Source organism: Muscardinus avellanarius (assembly GCF_963383645.1).
Source record: "Muscardinus avellanarius genome assembly, chromosome: 3".
NCBI classification, from domain to species: Eukaryota; Metazoa; Chordata; class Mammalia; order Rodentia; family Gliridae; genus Muscardinus; species Muscardinus avellanarius.
This window is the reverse complement of record NC_137788.1, coordinates 28,560,826-28,575,290: the sequence shown is the minus strand read 5'-3', so window position 1 is coordinate 28,575,290 and position 14,465 is coordinate 28,560,826. Positions and strand designations below refer to the sequence as shown.

Here is a 14,465-nt window from a genome sequence, read left to right as displayed (position 1 = left end):
TGTGTCTGTAGCTGGGTGACCTTGGGCATTAGTTTGCTCATCTCTGTGTAGGGCTGAGGACACTGTCCAGCTAGTGTAAATTTGCACAGACATGCCATTTGAGTACTCTCTCACTCATTGGTAAAGAGCCACCACCAACCTAGACCTCCCCTGGGCCTACTGGTCAGTCCTGCAGCCCAGTTTCTGCAGGGCGTTCCTCCAGACTCCGCCTGGTCTGATTGGCCTCGGCCAGCATCTGTAGTGGCTCTCACATCTTTAGACTCAGCCGGTCCAGAGGCAGTGGGATGGGGAAGTATATAAGGTACCTACCAGTTGCAAGCATCTAGGTCAAGTCTCGGATTTGTGCTTTTGCTTTGTGGGGTCCCTTCCTTTTTGCCTGGGGCAGGGTGGGGTGGGCTTGAGACTGGGCAATGGCAGAGGGGAGAGCAGGCATTTCTCCCTGCAGGCGGGCGAGGTTCAAGCGCTCCAACAGCGTGACGGCTGGCGTGCAGGCGGACCTGGAGCTGGAGGGCCTGGCCGGCCTGGCCACGGTGGCCACAGAAGACAAGGCCCTGCAGTTTGGACGCTCCTTCCAGAGGCACGCCTCTGAGCCCCAGCCCGGACCCCGGGCCCCCACCTACTCAGTCTTCCGCACGGTCCACACGCAGGGCCAGTGGGCCTACCGCGAGGGCTACCCACTGCCGTATGAGCCTCCGGCCACCGACGGGTCGCCCGGCCCTGCCCCCGCCCCCGCCCCCGGCCCCGTGTCCGGCCGCCGTGACTCCTGGATGGAGCGCGGGTCACGTAGCCTCCCCGACTCAGGCCGCACTTCCCCCTGCCCACGGGACGGCGAGTGGTTCATCAAGATGCTACGGGCAGAGGTGGAGAAGCTGGAACATTGGTGCCAGCAGATGGAACGCGAGGCGGAGGACTATGAGCTGCCGGAGGAGAGTGAGTCGCCCCCCTGGCAGTAGGGGGCGCTGGGGACCTTGGTGGGGCGTCGTCTTAGGAGGTCTTGGTTTCGACCAGAGTTTGCCTGCCTTCCTGCTACTTCCGCACCCAGAGCTTGGGGGTGGGGGGTCAACACTAGGCGCAGGACGTGCTCGTGCTCCAAGAGCATGGGGACAAAGGGGACTCTGTCCAGCTCTGGATGCTGTGGGGCCCCAGTCTTGTCCAGGTGGTAAGAGCAGACCCCAAGACAGCAGGCAGGCGGGTCAAGTGAGATCGGGTCTGAGACACAGATGCAGGAGGCTCAGGCAAGCAGGTGTGGTCCTGGCCGGGTGGAGGGCGTATTCTCTCCCAAGTCCAGGCTGAAGGGAGACAGTCATACCACAGAATCCCCAAGGTGAGAAGCTAGTGACTAGGAAGACAAGTGTCATGCTCACAAAATGAACCAGAAATTCCATTATTATTATTAATTGTTATTAACAATCATTATTATTATTTTGCAGTATGGGGATGGAACCCAAGGGCATTCTACCTCTGAGCTATAACCCAGCCCAATTTTTTTATTCTTCTTTTTTTTTTTTTTGTGGTACCGGGGGTGGAACCCAAGGACATTCTACCTCCCAGCTACACCCCCTACCCTATGTTTTATTCTTTATTTTGAAACCGGGTCTCACTGAGTTGCAGAGGGCCTAAGTAGCTGAGGCTGGCCGCGAACCACGATCCTCCCGTCTCAGCCTCCCAAATGCTGGAATTACAAGCGTGCGCCACCACACCCAGTTGCTGCTGCTGCTGCTGCTGCTTATTCTTATTATGTATCAAATCCATGGCCTCGCATATACTAAGCAAGCTCTACTACTGAGCTACATCCCCGGCTCTTTTTGTGTTTTGTTTTGATAGGGTCCCACTAAGTTTCCAAGGCTGGCCTTGGAATTGTGATCCTTCTGTCTCAGCCTTCCAGGTCACTGGGCTCACAGGTGTATGCTACCGTGCTGGGCCACCTACCTAGTAATCTTTTTTTTTTTTTTAACTGCAGTCCTGGGGATTGAACCCAGGGGCATTCTACCTCTGAGCCACACCCCGGCCCCCCCAGGTTTCTGAGAGCTAAGTTGTTGAGGCTCTTCCTTAATCCACCTGTCTCGGCCTCCCAAGTACTGGAATTACGGGCCAGCCTTTTCTAGTAATTTGTAATGGGCCCAGGAGACATGCTCTAATGTGTGACAAAGTTCAGGCAATAGGTGGTCACTCAGCTGGTGCCCTGGCCAAGGATACAGGGCTAGGCTGGGGCTGGTTCCCATCTGTTCTGCAAGCACTCCATAAATGTAGGAAGGAGCCTGAGGACGCGGCAGCCTTGGCGAAGTAGACCAGGAGCTGCTCCTCAGGAACGTAGGATGGAGCGGGGAGGGGGCTGCAGAGATGGGTGGACAGACAGTGCAGTGTACTGGACAGCAAGGCATGCCAATGCCCCGTTCCCCTCCTCGGATTTCCTCCTGCCCTCCAGTCCTGGAGAAGATCCGCAGTGCCGTGGGCAGCACACAACTTCTCCTGTCCCAGAAGGTCCAGCAGTTCTTTCGGCTGTGTCAGCAAAGCATGGTGAGTCCCCGTAGGAACAGGCCTGCCAGGTATGTGGGCCTGGGGTGACCCAGACTGTGCTGGGAGGTGAGGCCACCTCTGTGTGCCTGCAGGGCGGCTTTGAACATTGCGCCTGGAGGTGGGGCTGGGTATTTGTGCCCCTGGAGGAGAGTTGTGGGTTCTTTCTTGCCCCACTGTCTCCCACCCCACTCTCCCGGGTTGAACTTCTGGGTGGTGAGACTGGATGGGGCTCCTTGTGGAGCCCTAACTCTCTTGTGCCTCTCGCCGTCGCAGGACCCCACTGCGTTCCCCGTGCCCACCTTCCAGGACCTGGCGGGTTTCTGGGACCTCCTACAGCTCTCCATCGAGGATGTAACCCTCAAGTTCCTGGAGCTACAGCAACTCAAGGCCAACAGCTGGAAACTCCTGGAGCCTAAGGTGTGTGTGTGTGTGTGTGTGTGTGTGTGTGTGTGTGTGTGTGTGTGGTGCAGGCACCAAGGGCTTCCAGAAGGACTCTCTCCCTTCCTGGCCATTGCTGTGTGGTCATCGCTGTCTGCTTAGCTCCAGTGCTCGCCTGTTACAACTGCAGCTAGAGGGTCTCCGGCACCTCTGCCTGCTCCAGCTGCAGTAGGAGACCTAGGAGGTCGCCTCAGCTCAGACCTGCGCGCACAGGGCAGAGCCTGGATCTCGCAGCTTGCTAGCCCTAGTCTGCGGGTCAGAGGCGGGTTGACCGGGCTTGCCTTGCCTGGGTTGAAGGCACCATCCCCACCCATGCCCAGGCAGCACTCCCAGGCCAGCGTGGAGAGCGGCTCCACCAGGGGGCGCGCGAGCCCCCGCGTCTCGGCGGGAGATGCGATGGGGTTTTGACCTTGTCGGGGCTCGGGGCGCGGGATGCTGGCGGGTCCCAAGCATCATCGCATTCAGAGCCACGCTGTTCCCATCCCTCTGGGAGCTGGGCACCGGGGTGCGGTCGGGGGTGCTGGGTGCCCCCCAGCTCAGCCGCCACGCTCTCTCCCGGCAGGAGGAGAAGAAGGTCCCTCCGCCGATACCAAAGAAGCCCTCGCGGGGCCGGGGCGTGCCGGTGAAGGAGCGCTCCCTGGACTCCGTGGACCGGCAGCGGCAGGAAGCGCGCAAGCGGCTCCTGGCGGCCAAGCGCGCCGCCTCCTTCCGCCACAGCTCGGCCACCGAGAGCGCGGACAGCATCGAGATCTACATCCCCGAGGCCCAGACCAGGCTGTGACCCGCCCGGCCAGCCCAGCCCGGCCGGGCCCGCGGTTTTCTACCCGTACTGTACACCCAGCGTCGAGGTCACTGTGAACGCGGGCCGCCCGGGCGCCCGCCGCGCCGCCGGCACCGCACGCCCCGGCCCCTCCTGCCGGTCTCACTCTCGTGGGTTTTTTACCTTTCCAACCCCACGCGAAGGCGCCCGGGCTGGGCTGGGGGCCGTGCCTCTCCGCCCTGCGCCCCCACCTGGAACCCCCACCTTCCTGGTCCGACGCTTCGTCCTCACCTCCTCCCCACGGGCACCATCTCTGCCATTATTCTTCCTCTCCACGGGCCAGGCCGGGCCGGGTCCCCCATCTGGGCTCTGCGTCCCCCTCCCCACCCCGCGGGGCTGGGCTTCGTGGGGATCAAGCTTCGTGGCTTTTTATGGAGAACCCCGAACCCCGCCTAGGAGCCCGCCCCACCCTCCCAGGGCTCCACCCTCTGCCCTCAGCCCACTGGCCCAGGGACTGTCGCAGTGGCTGGACCAACCCAGGACCAGGGCGCCTGGGCCTCTCCCCTTTCCCAGCGGCTGGGGAGGGGAGATGGGGGCTTCCCTTCACCACACCTGTGGCTGTTCCCACACCCCCTGAGTATCCCAGGAAAAATAAAACCGCAGAACTGCACTGGAGCCCTGCTCTCTCCTGAAGAAGCTGCCTCTACCCGGGGGTGGGGGGATGGAGGCAGAGAAGTTCGGGTTTGCAGGGGGGACTCCGCCCCCCTGCTGGCCTCAGTGAGGATCCACACCTTCCTGGAAAGGCTAGGTGGCCCAGAGGGGAGGGTGTCACTTGCCTCTGCCCCTGGGTCTCTGGGGCTCCCTTTCTGTATTCCAGTCGGTTCTAGGGTTCTGCCAGAGGACCAAGCTCTGTAGCTCAGTACCTGGCGCATGCATGCGCTCAGTAAGCTGGGAGTGGGGTGAGTCGTGGGGTTGATAGGGCTGCCCTTCCCGAGGGCTCAGGAGTGTCTTTTCTGCTCGGTCATTTCTGACCAGCAGCAGAAAGCTCTTGGGATTCGTGGCTGCTACTTCTGATGCCTCCTATGGGTGGAAGCTTGGGGGGAAAGGAAATACAGAGACCAGGGCTTGCTTGTGAAGCCAACCCAAGCTGGTGGCCATGGCTAATGTTTACCAAATGCTTGATCTGGGACAGGCAAGGGGCGAGAGCTTTACAGAGAGGAGAGAGCTGAGCTCAGGGGTGTTGAAGCCGTCTATCCAAAGTCACAAAGCTAGAAGTGGTGGACCCAGGTCTAACGGCAAACTGTGAGCTTTTAGTTCATAGCCTTCCTAGCCCGGAATGGTTTGGATGGGAGCCCCTCCCAGAAAAGCCCCCATTCTAGTCCCTGGAGTCCCAGAGGCAGGCGGAGAAGCCATCCGAGGACTGGGTGCCCTTCTGGGCTACAGGAGACCTGTTCTCATTTATTTGTTCAGCAAACATCACTCAAAAACCACAGGAACAATGCAGCGTCTATCCCTGTGGACTTTATGGTCTGTAAACAGGAGTTGAAACACAGGGTAAGTGCTGGGGATGACAAGTATTAGCCACTGGCGGGGGCCTGGGGCTGGGGGTCGGGCAGGCCAGGCAAAGGTCAGGAGGAGAGGGCACTGGGAGCACACTGCTGATCCTGTTGGCCTCTGCGCCCTGCTGAGGAGGGTGGGCCTGGCTTCCCGGTGCCTTGGGGGCCCACAGGAGGATTCTGAACTGGAGAGTGGTGTTGACACCATTTTATAGGTCAGTTTGGGAGACAACTTCTGGAAAGCAAAAGACTACACACACACACACACACACACACATACACACACACGCACACACGCGCACACGCACACACACGCACGCACACACCTGGGCCCATAGGGAGGGCTCCACTGGGATCTGAATTCCCAAATCAAGTCAGCTTGGAACTGATCCCATACAGATTCCTGGGCCTGGTCCAAGCTTAGTGAACAGATCCGTCCTTGCATGGGTTTATAGCAAGTGCTCCAGGTGATTCTGAAGCGTGGCCAGGTTTGGAAACACTTAGATGGGATGACACGGGGTTTCCTCTGCAAGTGCTTATTTCTCTTCACAGTGACAAATAAAGCCTGAGTTGTGTCACTTCTCTAAAGTTGGGACATGAGTGGTTTTCCAGCCAGTGCTCAGAGCCATCCTAGCAAGCAGGTAGTTTTCCTCATGTACAGATGAGGAAACCTGAGACAGGCAAAACAGGGTGCCTACCCCAAGTCTAAAGCTGGGAAGTGGGGAGGCTGAGTATAACTTTCTACATGATGGATTTATTTTTTCTGAGTCTATATTTTTTCTCAAGAATGGGCCGGCCAGCCTGCCTGCCTGCCTTCTTTCCTTCCTTCCTTCCTTCCTTCCTTCCTTCCTTCTTTTCTTCCTTCCTTCTTTGTACTGGGGATTTGACCCTGGGGCGTTCTACATCTGAGCAACAACCCCAGTGCATTTATTTATTTATTTATTTTAGTGCTACTGAAGATTGGCTACTAGAGCATTCTACCCAAGACACAGCCCCAGACCACTTATTTGTTTGTTTATTTGCTTATTTATTTCTTATTTACTTACTTACTTAGTGGTACTGGGGATTGAACCCTGGAGCATTTACCTCTGAGTCATACTTGAACTGTTTTTATCTTGAAACAAAGTCTCATAGGTTGCTGAGACTCTTGGCACTTGAGGAGGCTGTCTTGGAAAATACAGTCCTGTTATTTTTTTATTTTTGAAATGGGGTCTTGCTAAGTCGCCAAAGCTGCCCTTGAACTGGAATTCCTATCTTAGCTTCCCAAGTACTGGGATTATGGGCATATGCCACCATGCCTAGCCCTAGTCACCTTTTAAAGGTCTCACTTCACACACTTAAAATGGCAATTAAGTTCCTCTCTCCCCCCCTCTCTCATTGTGCTGAGGATGGAACCCAGGGGCATTCTACCTCCAAGCTATACCCCTAGCCCTATTTTATTTTTTATTTTGAAACAGGGTCGCACTAAGTTGCTGAGGGCCTTGCTACGTTGCTGAGGCTGGCCTCAAACCTGCTATCCTCTTGTCTTCGCCTCCCAAGTACTGGGATTACAGACATGAGCCACTACGTCCATTGGCAGTTAAATTTCAGTATGAGTTTGGAGGGAGCAAACCTCAAACCATAGTACCCGAAATCTGGGAAAGCTTTGTCTCATGAACTGGATCTTGCAGGACAACAGTATTTTGTGATACTGGGAATGGAACCCAGGGGCACTCTAACTACTTAGCTGTATTCCAGCCCTCCCCCTCCCCCAAGCACTGGAGATGGTGCCCAGGGGTATTCTACCTTCAGCTATACCCCCAACATTTATAATTTTTATGGGTTTTAATAAGTTGCTGGGATCTCGCTAAATTGCTGAGACTGGCCTCAAACCATGATCCTCCTGTCTGTCTCCCAAGTGCTATGGTTACAGGCATACACCACCATGCTATGATTTAGCATTTTGGAGTCAAGGAAGAAAAGGGAGAACATTCATTTCAGGCAAAGGGACCACATTTGCAGAAGCAAGCAAGGGGTGTGTGTTGGGAATGACGGGAATGGCAGAGGCTGGAGAGGGAACAGGACAGGACAGGGGTGTGGAGGACGGGAGAAGATGTGGCCAGAAAGGAACCATGGTGGCAGCTAATCTGGAGAGTTCATGGTTTTATTTAAGTTTTTGAAAGACACGTGGGCCAAAAGAAAGAGAATGGACCAGAAGAGGAAGTGGGAAGGCAGAGGGCCCATTGAGGGAACTGCTAAAGTGGTCCAGGTCAGAGATAATTAGTAGCCGGGATGGTGGTGCATGACAGGAAGGTCACAGACCAGCCTCAGAAATACAGTGAGACTCTCACTACTGTGAGACCCTGTCTCAAAAAAAAAAAAAAAATAACGCATGCTGGAGGCGTAGCTTAGGGGCAGAATGTTCCTGGGTTCAATCCCCAGGACAGAGAGAGAGAGAGAGAGAGAGAGAGAGAGAGAGAGAGAGAGAGAGAGAAAGAGAAAGGAGGAGGAGGAGGAGGAGGAAAGAGAAGAAAAAAGGAAGAGAGAAAGAGAGAGGGAGAGAGAGAAAAGGAGGAGGAAGAGGAAAGAAAAAAGGAAGAGAGAAAGGGAGAGAGAGAAAAGGAGGAGGAAGAAAGAGAAGAAAAAAGGAAGAGAGAAAGAGGGAGAGAAAAGGAGGAGGAGGAGGAAGAGGAGGAAAGAAGAAAGGAAGAGAGAAGAGGAGGAGGAAGAGGAGGAAAGAAGAAAAAAGGAAGAGAGAGAGAAGAGGAGGAAGAAGAGGAAGGAAGAAGAAAAAAGGAAGAGAGAGAGAGAGAGAGAGAGAGAGAGAGAGAGAGTGTGTAAGTCGACTTTGAGAAAACTTCAGGAGGTTGAGTGGCTTAACCTTGAAGATGTCACTCAGATTTTTTGCTTAATAAATGAATAAAGCAAAAAATGGACATAGAACCTTACAGAAGGAGAGATAATTCAAAGAATTCTTAACATGCCAAGTATTATGCCAAGCACTTTATACACATTAAGGCGATTTAATGTTCACACCAACCTGAAACAGGAGGATCACAAGTTCATGGCCAGCCTCAGCTACTTAGGCCCTCTGCAGCTTAGTGAGACCCTATTTAAAAAAAAAAGAATAAAAAATAGGGCTGGGGGTATAGCTTGGAGGTAGAATATCCCTGGTTCGATCTCTAGCAACACACACACACACACACTCCTGACTCTGCCTCTGCTGTCTGCTAATCTCAGAAAAGCTACAATAATAGTACCCTGTTTCAGCCTTCCAAGTGCTGAGATTGCAAGCGTGTACCATCATCCCCAGCTCAGAATCAGGATTTGAACCCTCGCCCTTCTGGTTTCTAAGCCTGAGCTCCTGAGCCTCACTAAGTTCTGCCTGAGGGAAGTGAGAGTCAGTATTCATGATGCAGCTCAAGGGCTGCATCATGAGGGAGCCTTCCTCCTCCGACAGAGTCTGACCTCCTCTGTCATTACATTTCTTACCCTCGACAGATATTCTGTAGACTCCTCTACTTCCCCTTCCGTCAGAGAATTTCCGAGGGCAGGAAAGGTCTCAGTTTTTTTTGCACCCCCAATGCCTAACACATGTTGATTGGCTGGCCAAATGCTGGGTATTCCAGGCAATTCTCTCCCCTTCGCTTTACATATTCAATGTGCAAATAAGCAAGCTTTGTTAATCACACACACACAGACAGACATACATACACACCAGACACACACACACGTATGCAATGGGATTGAACTTGAACCTGGGGGGGGGCTTTCTACCTCGGAGCTACACTCCTAACTCTATTTGATTTTTATTTTGAAACAGGGTCTCACTAGGTTGATGAGAGCTTCACTACTTGCTGAGGCTGTCCTTGAGCCTGCAATCCTCCTGTCTCAGCCTCCTAAATACTGGGATTTACAGGCATGTGCTACCACCCCCGGCTTATTTTCATGATACGGTTTCTTCATCTCCGTCTCTATTGCTCACCTTAGCTTTGGGCTCTTTGTGGTAATAGAGAAAGGGTCTCTAACTATGAAAAGGATTTGTGAGTTTATTTGTTTGTTTTTGGTGGTACTGGGGGTGGAACCCAGAGGCTTTCTACTTCCGGGCTATGCTCCCAGACCTATTTTTTTTTCTATTTTATTTGGAAACAGGGTCTCACTAAGTTGCCGAGAGCCTCACTCAGTAGCTGAGGCTGGCTTCGAACCTGTGCGATCCTCCTGTCTCAGCCTCCCAAGCGTGGGGATTACAAGCGTGCGCCACCATGCCCAACAAGGGACTTGTGAGTTTGAAAACCACCACCACCACCGGGAAAGCTACTTTGGTAAAGATACATGGGGAGAGTATCCCAGGAAAAGGGAAAGGCTTAAATCTAAGCACAGACGGGTGAATCCGTTTGGTCTGTGTTGGTAAAGATGAGGAAATAGGCCAGGCTGAATGAGCTGGGAAGGCAGGACCATGTGGCGGCACGGAGGAGGTGGGCACTGGGGCTTTGTCTGTGGTAAAATAGACCTCTGTTCAGGGTATTATAGAAACACAGAGGGGTGCGTGAATACTTGTGTCTCAGGGGTCATGTAAGGCAGATTTCGCTATATTTCAATTGTTCACAGACTCACAAATATCTACCATTTCCCTGCATGCTATGTGCCCGGCACAGTACTTTACACACACGATCTCATCTAATCTACACTACATCCCCACAAAATGGGAATTATTACCTCTAAGAAGGAAGGAAGGAAAGGAGGCTCCGACAGGTTAATAATGTTCCCAAGGTCACACAGCTAGAAAATTAGATCGGATCCCAAGAGGTCTTAAAGCACTAGATTAATATTCTCCTCAGGAGAGCCTCGTGAGGTCAGAGATCAGGTCTTAATTTTCTATGCACGCGACCTAGGCCCTAGAAGACGTCGAATAAACGTCAGTTGAAGAACCGAGCCTTCCACCCCACGAGAAAAGCGCGTGGCGACGTCGCCGGGAAGCCTCCCGGCCACGAGGGGGCGCTGCAGGAAGCTCCGCGCTGCCGGGCCGGGTAGCGGACGCCCAGCTCTCCGGCGTCGCAGCTCAGCCAATCCCCGCGCTCGAGGGCGCCGGCGCCTGGGGGCGGGGTCACGGGCGGCGCCCCGAGGGCCGCCGGGAGCCGGGACGTCGGCGCTCCCGGCCAGCGGGCGCAGAGCGGGGCCAGGCGGCGGAGTGCGGGTGGGCCGCAGGTGAGCGCGCCGCCCGGGAGCCAGGTCCCTTCCCGGGGCGGCGGTCGGGGCCGCCCCTCCCGTGGCGAAGGCTGTTGGTCGCCACTTCCGAGTTAGGGGAGGGTGTTCGTGAGTGTCCGCCCCGGCACTGGCCCGGCATGGCGGCGCCCTGTCTTCCCCGCACTCTGTTGCAGACGCTGGGAGCCCCGCTGGCGCTCTGCGGCCCGCGCTCCTCTGCCCGAGGACGGGTGTTGAGGCCATGCGTGTGGAGGGGAGGGCCAGGCTGGGAGCCCGCGGAGGGGAGCGGAGTGTGTGGACCCTGACCTCACCTACGCTCCCGTCCGCGGACTGGGCTCCAGTGACTGCGAGGGCCGGTTCCTCCTCCTCCCCGGGCCTCCTCTGACCTTGTTAGCAATCCTCCAGTTTGAGAGTGCGGCTTCGGACCTCACTGGGCCTCCGGGGCTCAGGCACAGGGGCAGTTTTGCCGGCCACCCAGCTGACCTGGACCAGAAGGGTTTTGGCGGGCTCCGCCACTGAGAATAGGCGTCACAGTATTTGTGAGGCACTAACTTCTTTAATTTTGATGCCATAGGGACGACTTCGGGGACTCCCTAGCTCCTTGTAATCAGCTAGGGCATCCGCTGTGTCCCTGCCACCTTTCGAAGGTGGGTGTATGCTTGCCGTGGTTTTTACACTAGTGAATTGTTTGAGCTGTCATTCATCAAAAAAAAATTTGGAACACTTTGTATCGGGGAAGGGGATGGATAGGGCATAGTGGGACTAGACAGACTTGGACATTGTTCTCTTGGAGCTTTAAGGTGCTTTGAGAAGACTAAGCCAGCACAGTGCTTCATACAGAGAAGGTAGTTATAAGTGTTGAATGAATTGATTTGGAATCACGCGAATATGAACAGTATGACAGAGACCTTGGATTTGAGTGTGAGAGAGTATTAGTTGTACACTTGGTCTTGATATGTTTTAAGACAAATTGGAAATTCGAATGGAGAGTTGGCGTTTAGAAAGTGTTTACTTATAGCCGGGCGTGGTGGCACACACTTGTAATCCCAGCTTTCGGGAGGCTGAGACAGGAGGATAGTGGTTCTCAGACATCCTTAGCTACCGCAAAAAAAAAAAAAAAAAAAAAAAAAGAGAGAGAGAGAGAGAAAAGAAAAAGAATTTACTTATAAAGAGAGAACTTGCCAAAAAGGTAGGAAATAAAATGGAGAAGTTTGAAGTTTGGAATTCTTTAGGAGTGCCTCTTAATAATGCCTGTATGTTAGAATGTCACATATCTGTCAATATAATCTTAATTTTTCAAAACGCAAGCCCCTCTCGGTAACAGTGCTAAGCTAATGGGGAAGAGCAACAGCAGGAGGAGGCTGTCTGTAAATCTAGGATTTGGACAGAAACCGTACACATTTATGCCCAACATATTTTCCACTAGAAAGAGCCTTTGAAGTTGGAGAAGTCTGGGTTCAAAATTTATGGGTCTGTTGCATCTAGTATGCTTCTAAGCTCTTGAGCTTTTGTGGCCTTAGACAAAACTCTGGACTAATAATTCCTACATCATAGAGGTGTTGTGAGGGTGAGATGATGACTAGTGTTTTAAGTTGTCCAGCACAGGGCCTGGTGCTAAGACAAAGGATTGGGAGGGGAATCTTGAAGCTACTGCAGCCCCCCCCCCATGCTCCATTATAGTCTTAAGTCCAGAAAACACTTGGATTTCTCCAGAGAGAATTGAAATCAGAGTGAGGGAGACAGTCGTTTTAGTCTTGGTAAGGTTTTCATTGTTCAGGGGTAGCACTGCTGGAGAAATACCTGCAGGAATACAAGCAGATCTTTTAGTTGAGACTATTGGGCAAGATACTTAACCTTCTGATAATGTCGTCTATGTCTAAGAGGGAATGTGGGGACTAAATGAATATATATGCAGTGCTTCGTTCAAGCCTAACTGTAATAAGTGCTCAATGAATGGTAGCTGTCATTACTGTGGTAATTATGAATACTTTTTGAGAATTGTTAATAATAGTAATAGTCATTTGTGACTAAATAGCTATTAAAATGAACCAGTTTGTTTTTATATTACTTTGGCATTGTCCTATTTCATTTCAGGAAGCCCCGGGGCAATTCCATTCCTTTTTTCCCCCCTGCCATGGCTTGTACAGTGGTTTTTACAGAGAATTTTCAAGTCCTAGGGTGTCCAGAGTATGCATAATGGTTTGTGATATTTCTAGTAGCTTACTATGCAAATATGAGGATATGGGTTTTGTAGAAACAGTGTGTTTTGAAAGTGGTTTGGTCAGCAGATTTGTAAAATACAGGTTAGTTCCATTATCAGAAAAGCCATGATCAGAACAGGATAAAACTTTTATCTCTCTTAAGTCCAGAATATTTTGACAGTGAGTTATAGTTTCGGCTTTTTAAATGTACTCCTTAAGCCGGGCATGTTGGTGCACGCTTGTAATCCCAGCATTTGGGAGGCTGAGACAGGAGGATCGCAGTTTGTGGACAGCCTCAGCTACTTAGTGAGGCCCTGCGTAACTTAGTGAGACCTTGTTTCAAAAATAAAAAATAGGGCAGGGGGTGTGGCTCGGAGGTAGAATGCCCCTGGGTTCCATCCCCAGACCCACACACACACACAAAAAAGGGATATAGGATGGTTAACCTTGACTCTCACTGTTGGGGGGAGAAGGGGAACGGGGTGGGGGAGAGGGCACCAAGCACAGTCTAAATATATACATACCATTTTCAATATGTTCCACACATAAATAAAATTTTAAAAATATGCTCCTTATGCTTCATATGAGGAAAAGGAACTGTCATTATCAAGGTGTTGGGAGATGCATAGCGGGATTGTGTAGTGTGAGCATGGAGACATTTCATAGAGCAGAGGAAGGCTTCTTTTTCCTTGCCGATGTGTTGGCAAACTGGAGAGGGAGGGCCCAAGGTCCACAGCAGGCCTGAGGCCCAGAGGCCCCTTTGTGGGGAGCACTGCAACGCACAGGAGCGCCATTGTCAAAGATTCTTCCCCATTTCCTAACAGTTGACAAGATTTCAGGGACCCAGCGGCTGCATAGAGCATAGTAGCCTCTTGCGTGCCAGTGTGGGGCGCGGCTCAGGCCGCTGTACCAGGTTCCCTGGCGAGTGGAGCGTCTGGGCATCTGCCAGGGTGCTCGGACCTCCCTAATACTACCTGTGCTCTTCTGCAGATGTCATGTGGCCTGTCTTTTGGACCATGGTGCGTGCCTATGCTCCCTATGTCACGTTTCCTGTGGCCTTCGTGGTCGGGGCTGTGGGCTACCACCTGGAATGGTTCATCAGAGGGAAGGATCCGCAGCCCGTGGAGGAGGAAAAGAGCATCTCAGAGCGTCGGGAGGACCGCAAGCTGGATGAGCTGCTAGGCAAGGACCACACCCAGGTGGTGAGCCTTAAGGACAAGCTGGAGTTTGCCCCTAAAGCTGTCCTGAACAGAAACCGCCCGGAGAAGAATTGATGGAGGACACAGGGCCCTATGGGCCACAGGGCTGTGACTGGCCCTGCCACCATGTCACCCAGCCCCTGAATGTACATCTGATCTGCATTGCTGCTTATTCTGGCCCCTCTCACGGCCCTCAGGTGCTTGCTGCTCCTTGTGGCCAGGCAGAAACAGCAGCAGCTGATGGGCCAGCACAGAGGAAGGCTGCGCCTGTTGAGTGGGGGCCACAGCTGCTCAGGCTTCCGAGCTTATGCAGGTGCACAGCCCGAGAAGTGTTAGATGAACTTTGGCTCTCAGTCTCCCTGGGGAGGAGTTTGACCTCAAGTGGGAAGGGCTGGGATTCAAGAGTTGCCTTTAGGAGAGATTCTTACACGTCTAGTTCCAATTTGCACTGGGAAGAATTCAGAAAACTCCCTGGCTCCCTTGACTCATTTGCCCTCTCCTCCTTGTTCAGTCTTATTGCAATTCTGTTGTTGGCTCAGGAATGGGGTTCCCCAGGGGAGGAAAGCAGTTTTCTGTGGTCGGAAGCTCAGGCGGTTCACTTTGGGGCAGGGAG

At 53.1% G+C, this 14,465-nt stretch overlaps 2 protein-coding genes across 3 annotated transcripts in view; both read left to right on the top strand.

The window, feature by feature from the left end:
- The window catches only part of DLGAP3 (DLG associated protein 3), a gene marked incomplete at both ends in the record, with an annotated part of 45,413 nt that extends 41,677 nt beyond the window's left edge, over window positions 1-3,736 (top strand). Inside the window, 4 exons of one of the 2 annotated variants that reach the window (XM_080690811.1) lie at window positions 446-930; window positions 2,426-2,517; window positions 2,824-2,934; window positions 3,518-3,736. In XM_080690811.1, the coding sequence (XP_080546937.1) occupies window positions 446-930; window positions 2,426-2,517; window positions 2,824-2,934; window positions 3,518-3,736 (907 nt within the window). Of the gene's footprint in view, window positions 1-445; window positions 931-2,425; window positions 2,518-2,790; window positions 2,935-3,517 lie in introns of both variants that reach the window. The other variant, XM_080690810.1, reaches the window with a different exon arrangement.
- A 9,912-nt stretch (window positions 3,737-13,648) lies between these two features.
- On the top strand, window positions 13,649-13,927 carry SMIM12 (small integral membrane protein 12; the record flags this gene model as incomplete). Its single annotated transcript, XM_080692542.1, has 1 exon — window positions 13,649-13,927. The coding sequence occupies one exon, from the start codon at window positions 13,649-13,651 to the stop codon at window positions 13,925-13,927; it is 279 nt and encodes a 92-aa protein (XP_080548668.1).
- Window positions 13,928-14,465: the final 538 nt, after the last annotated feature.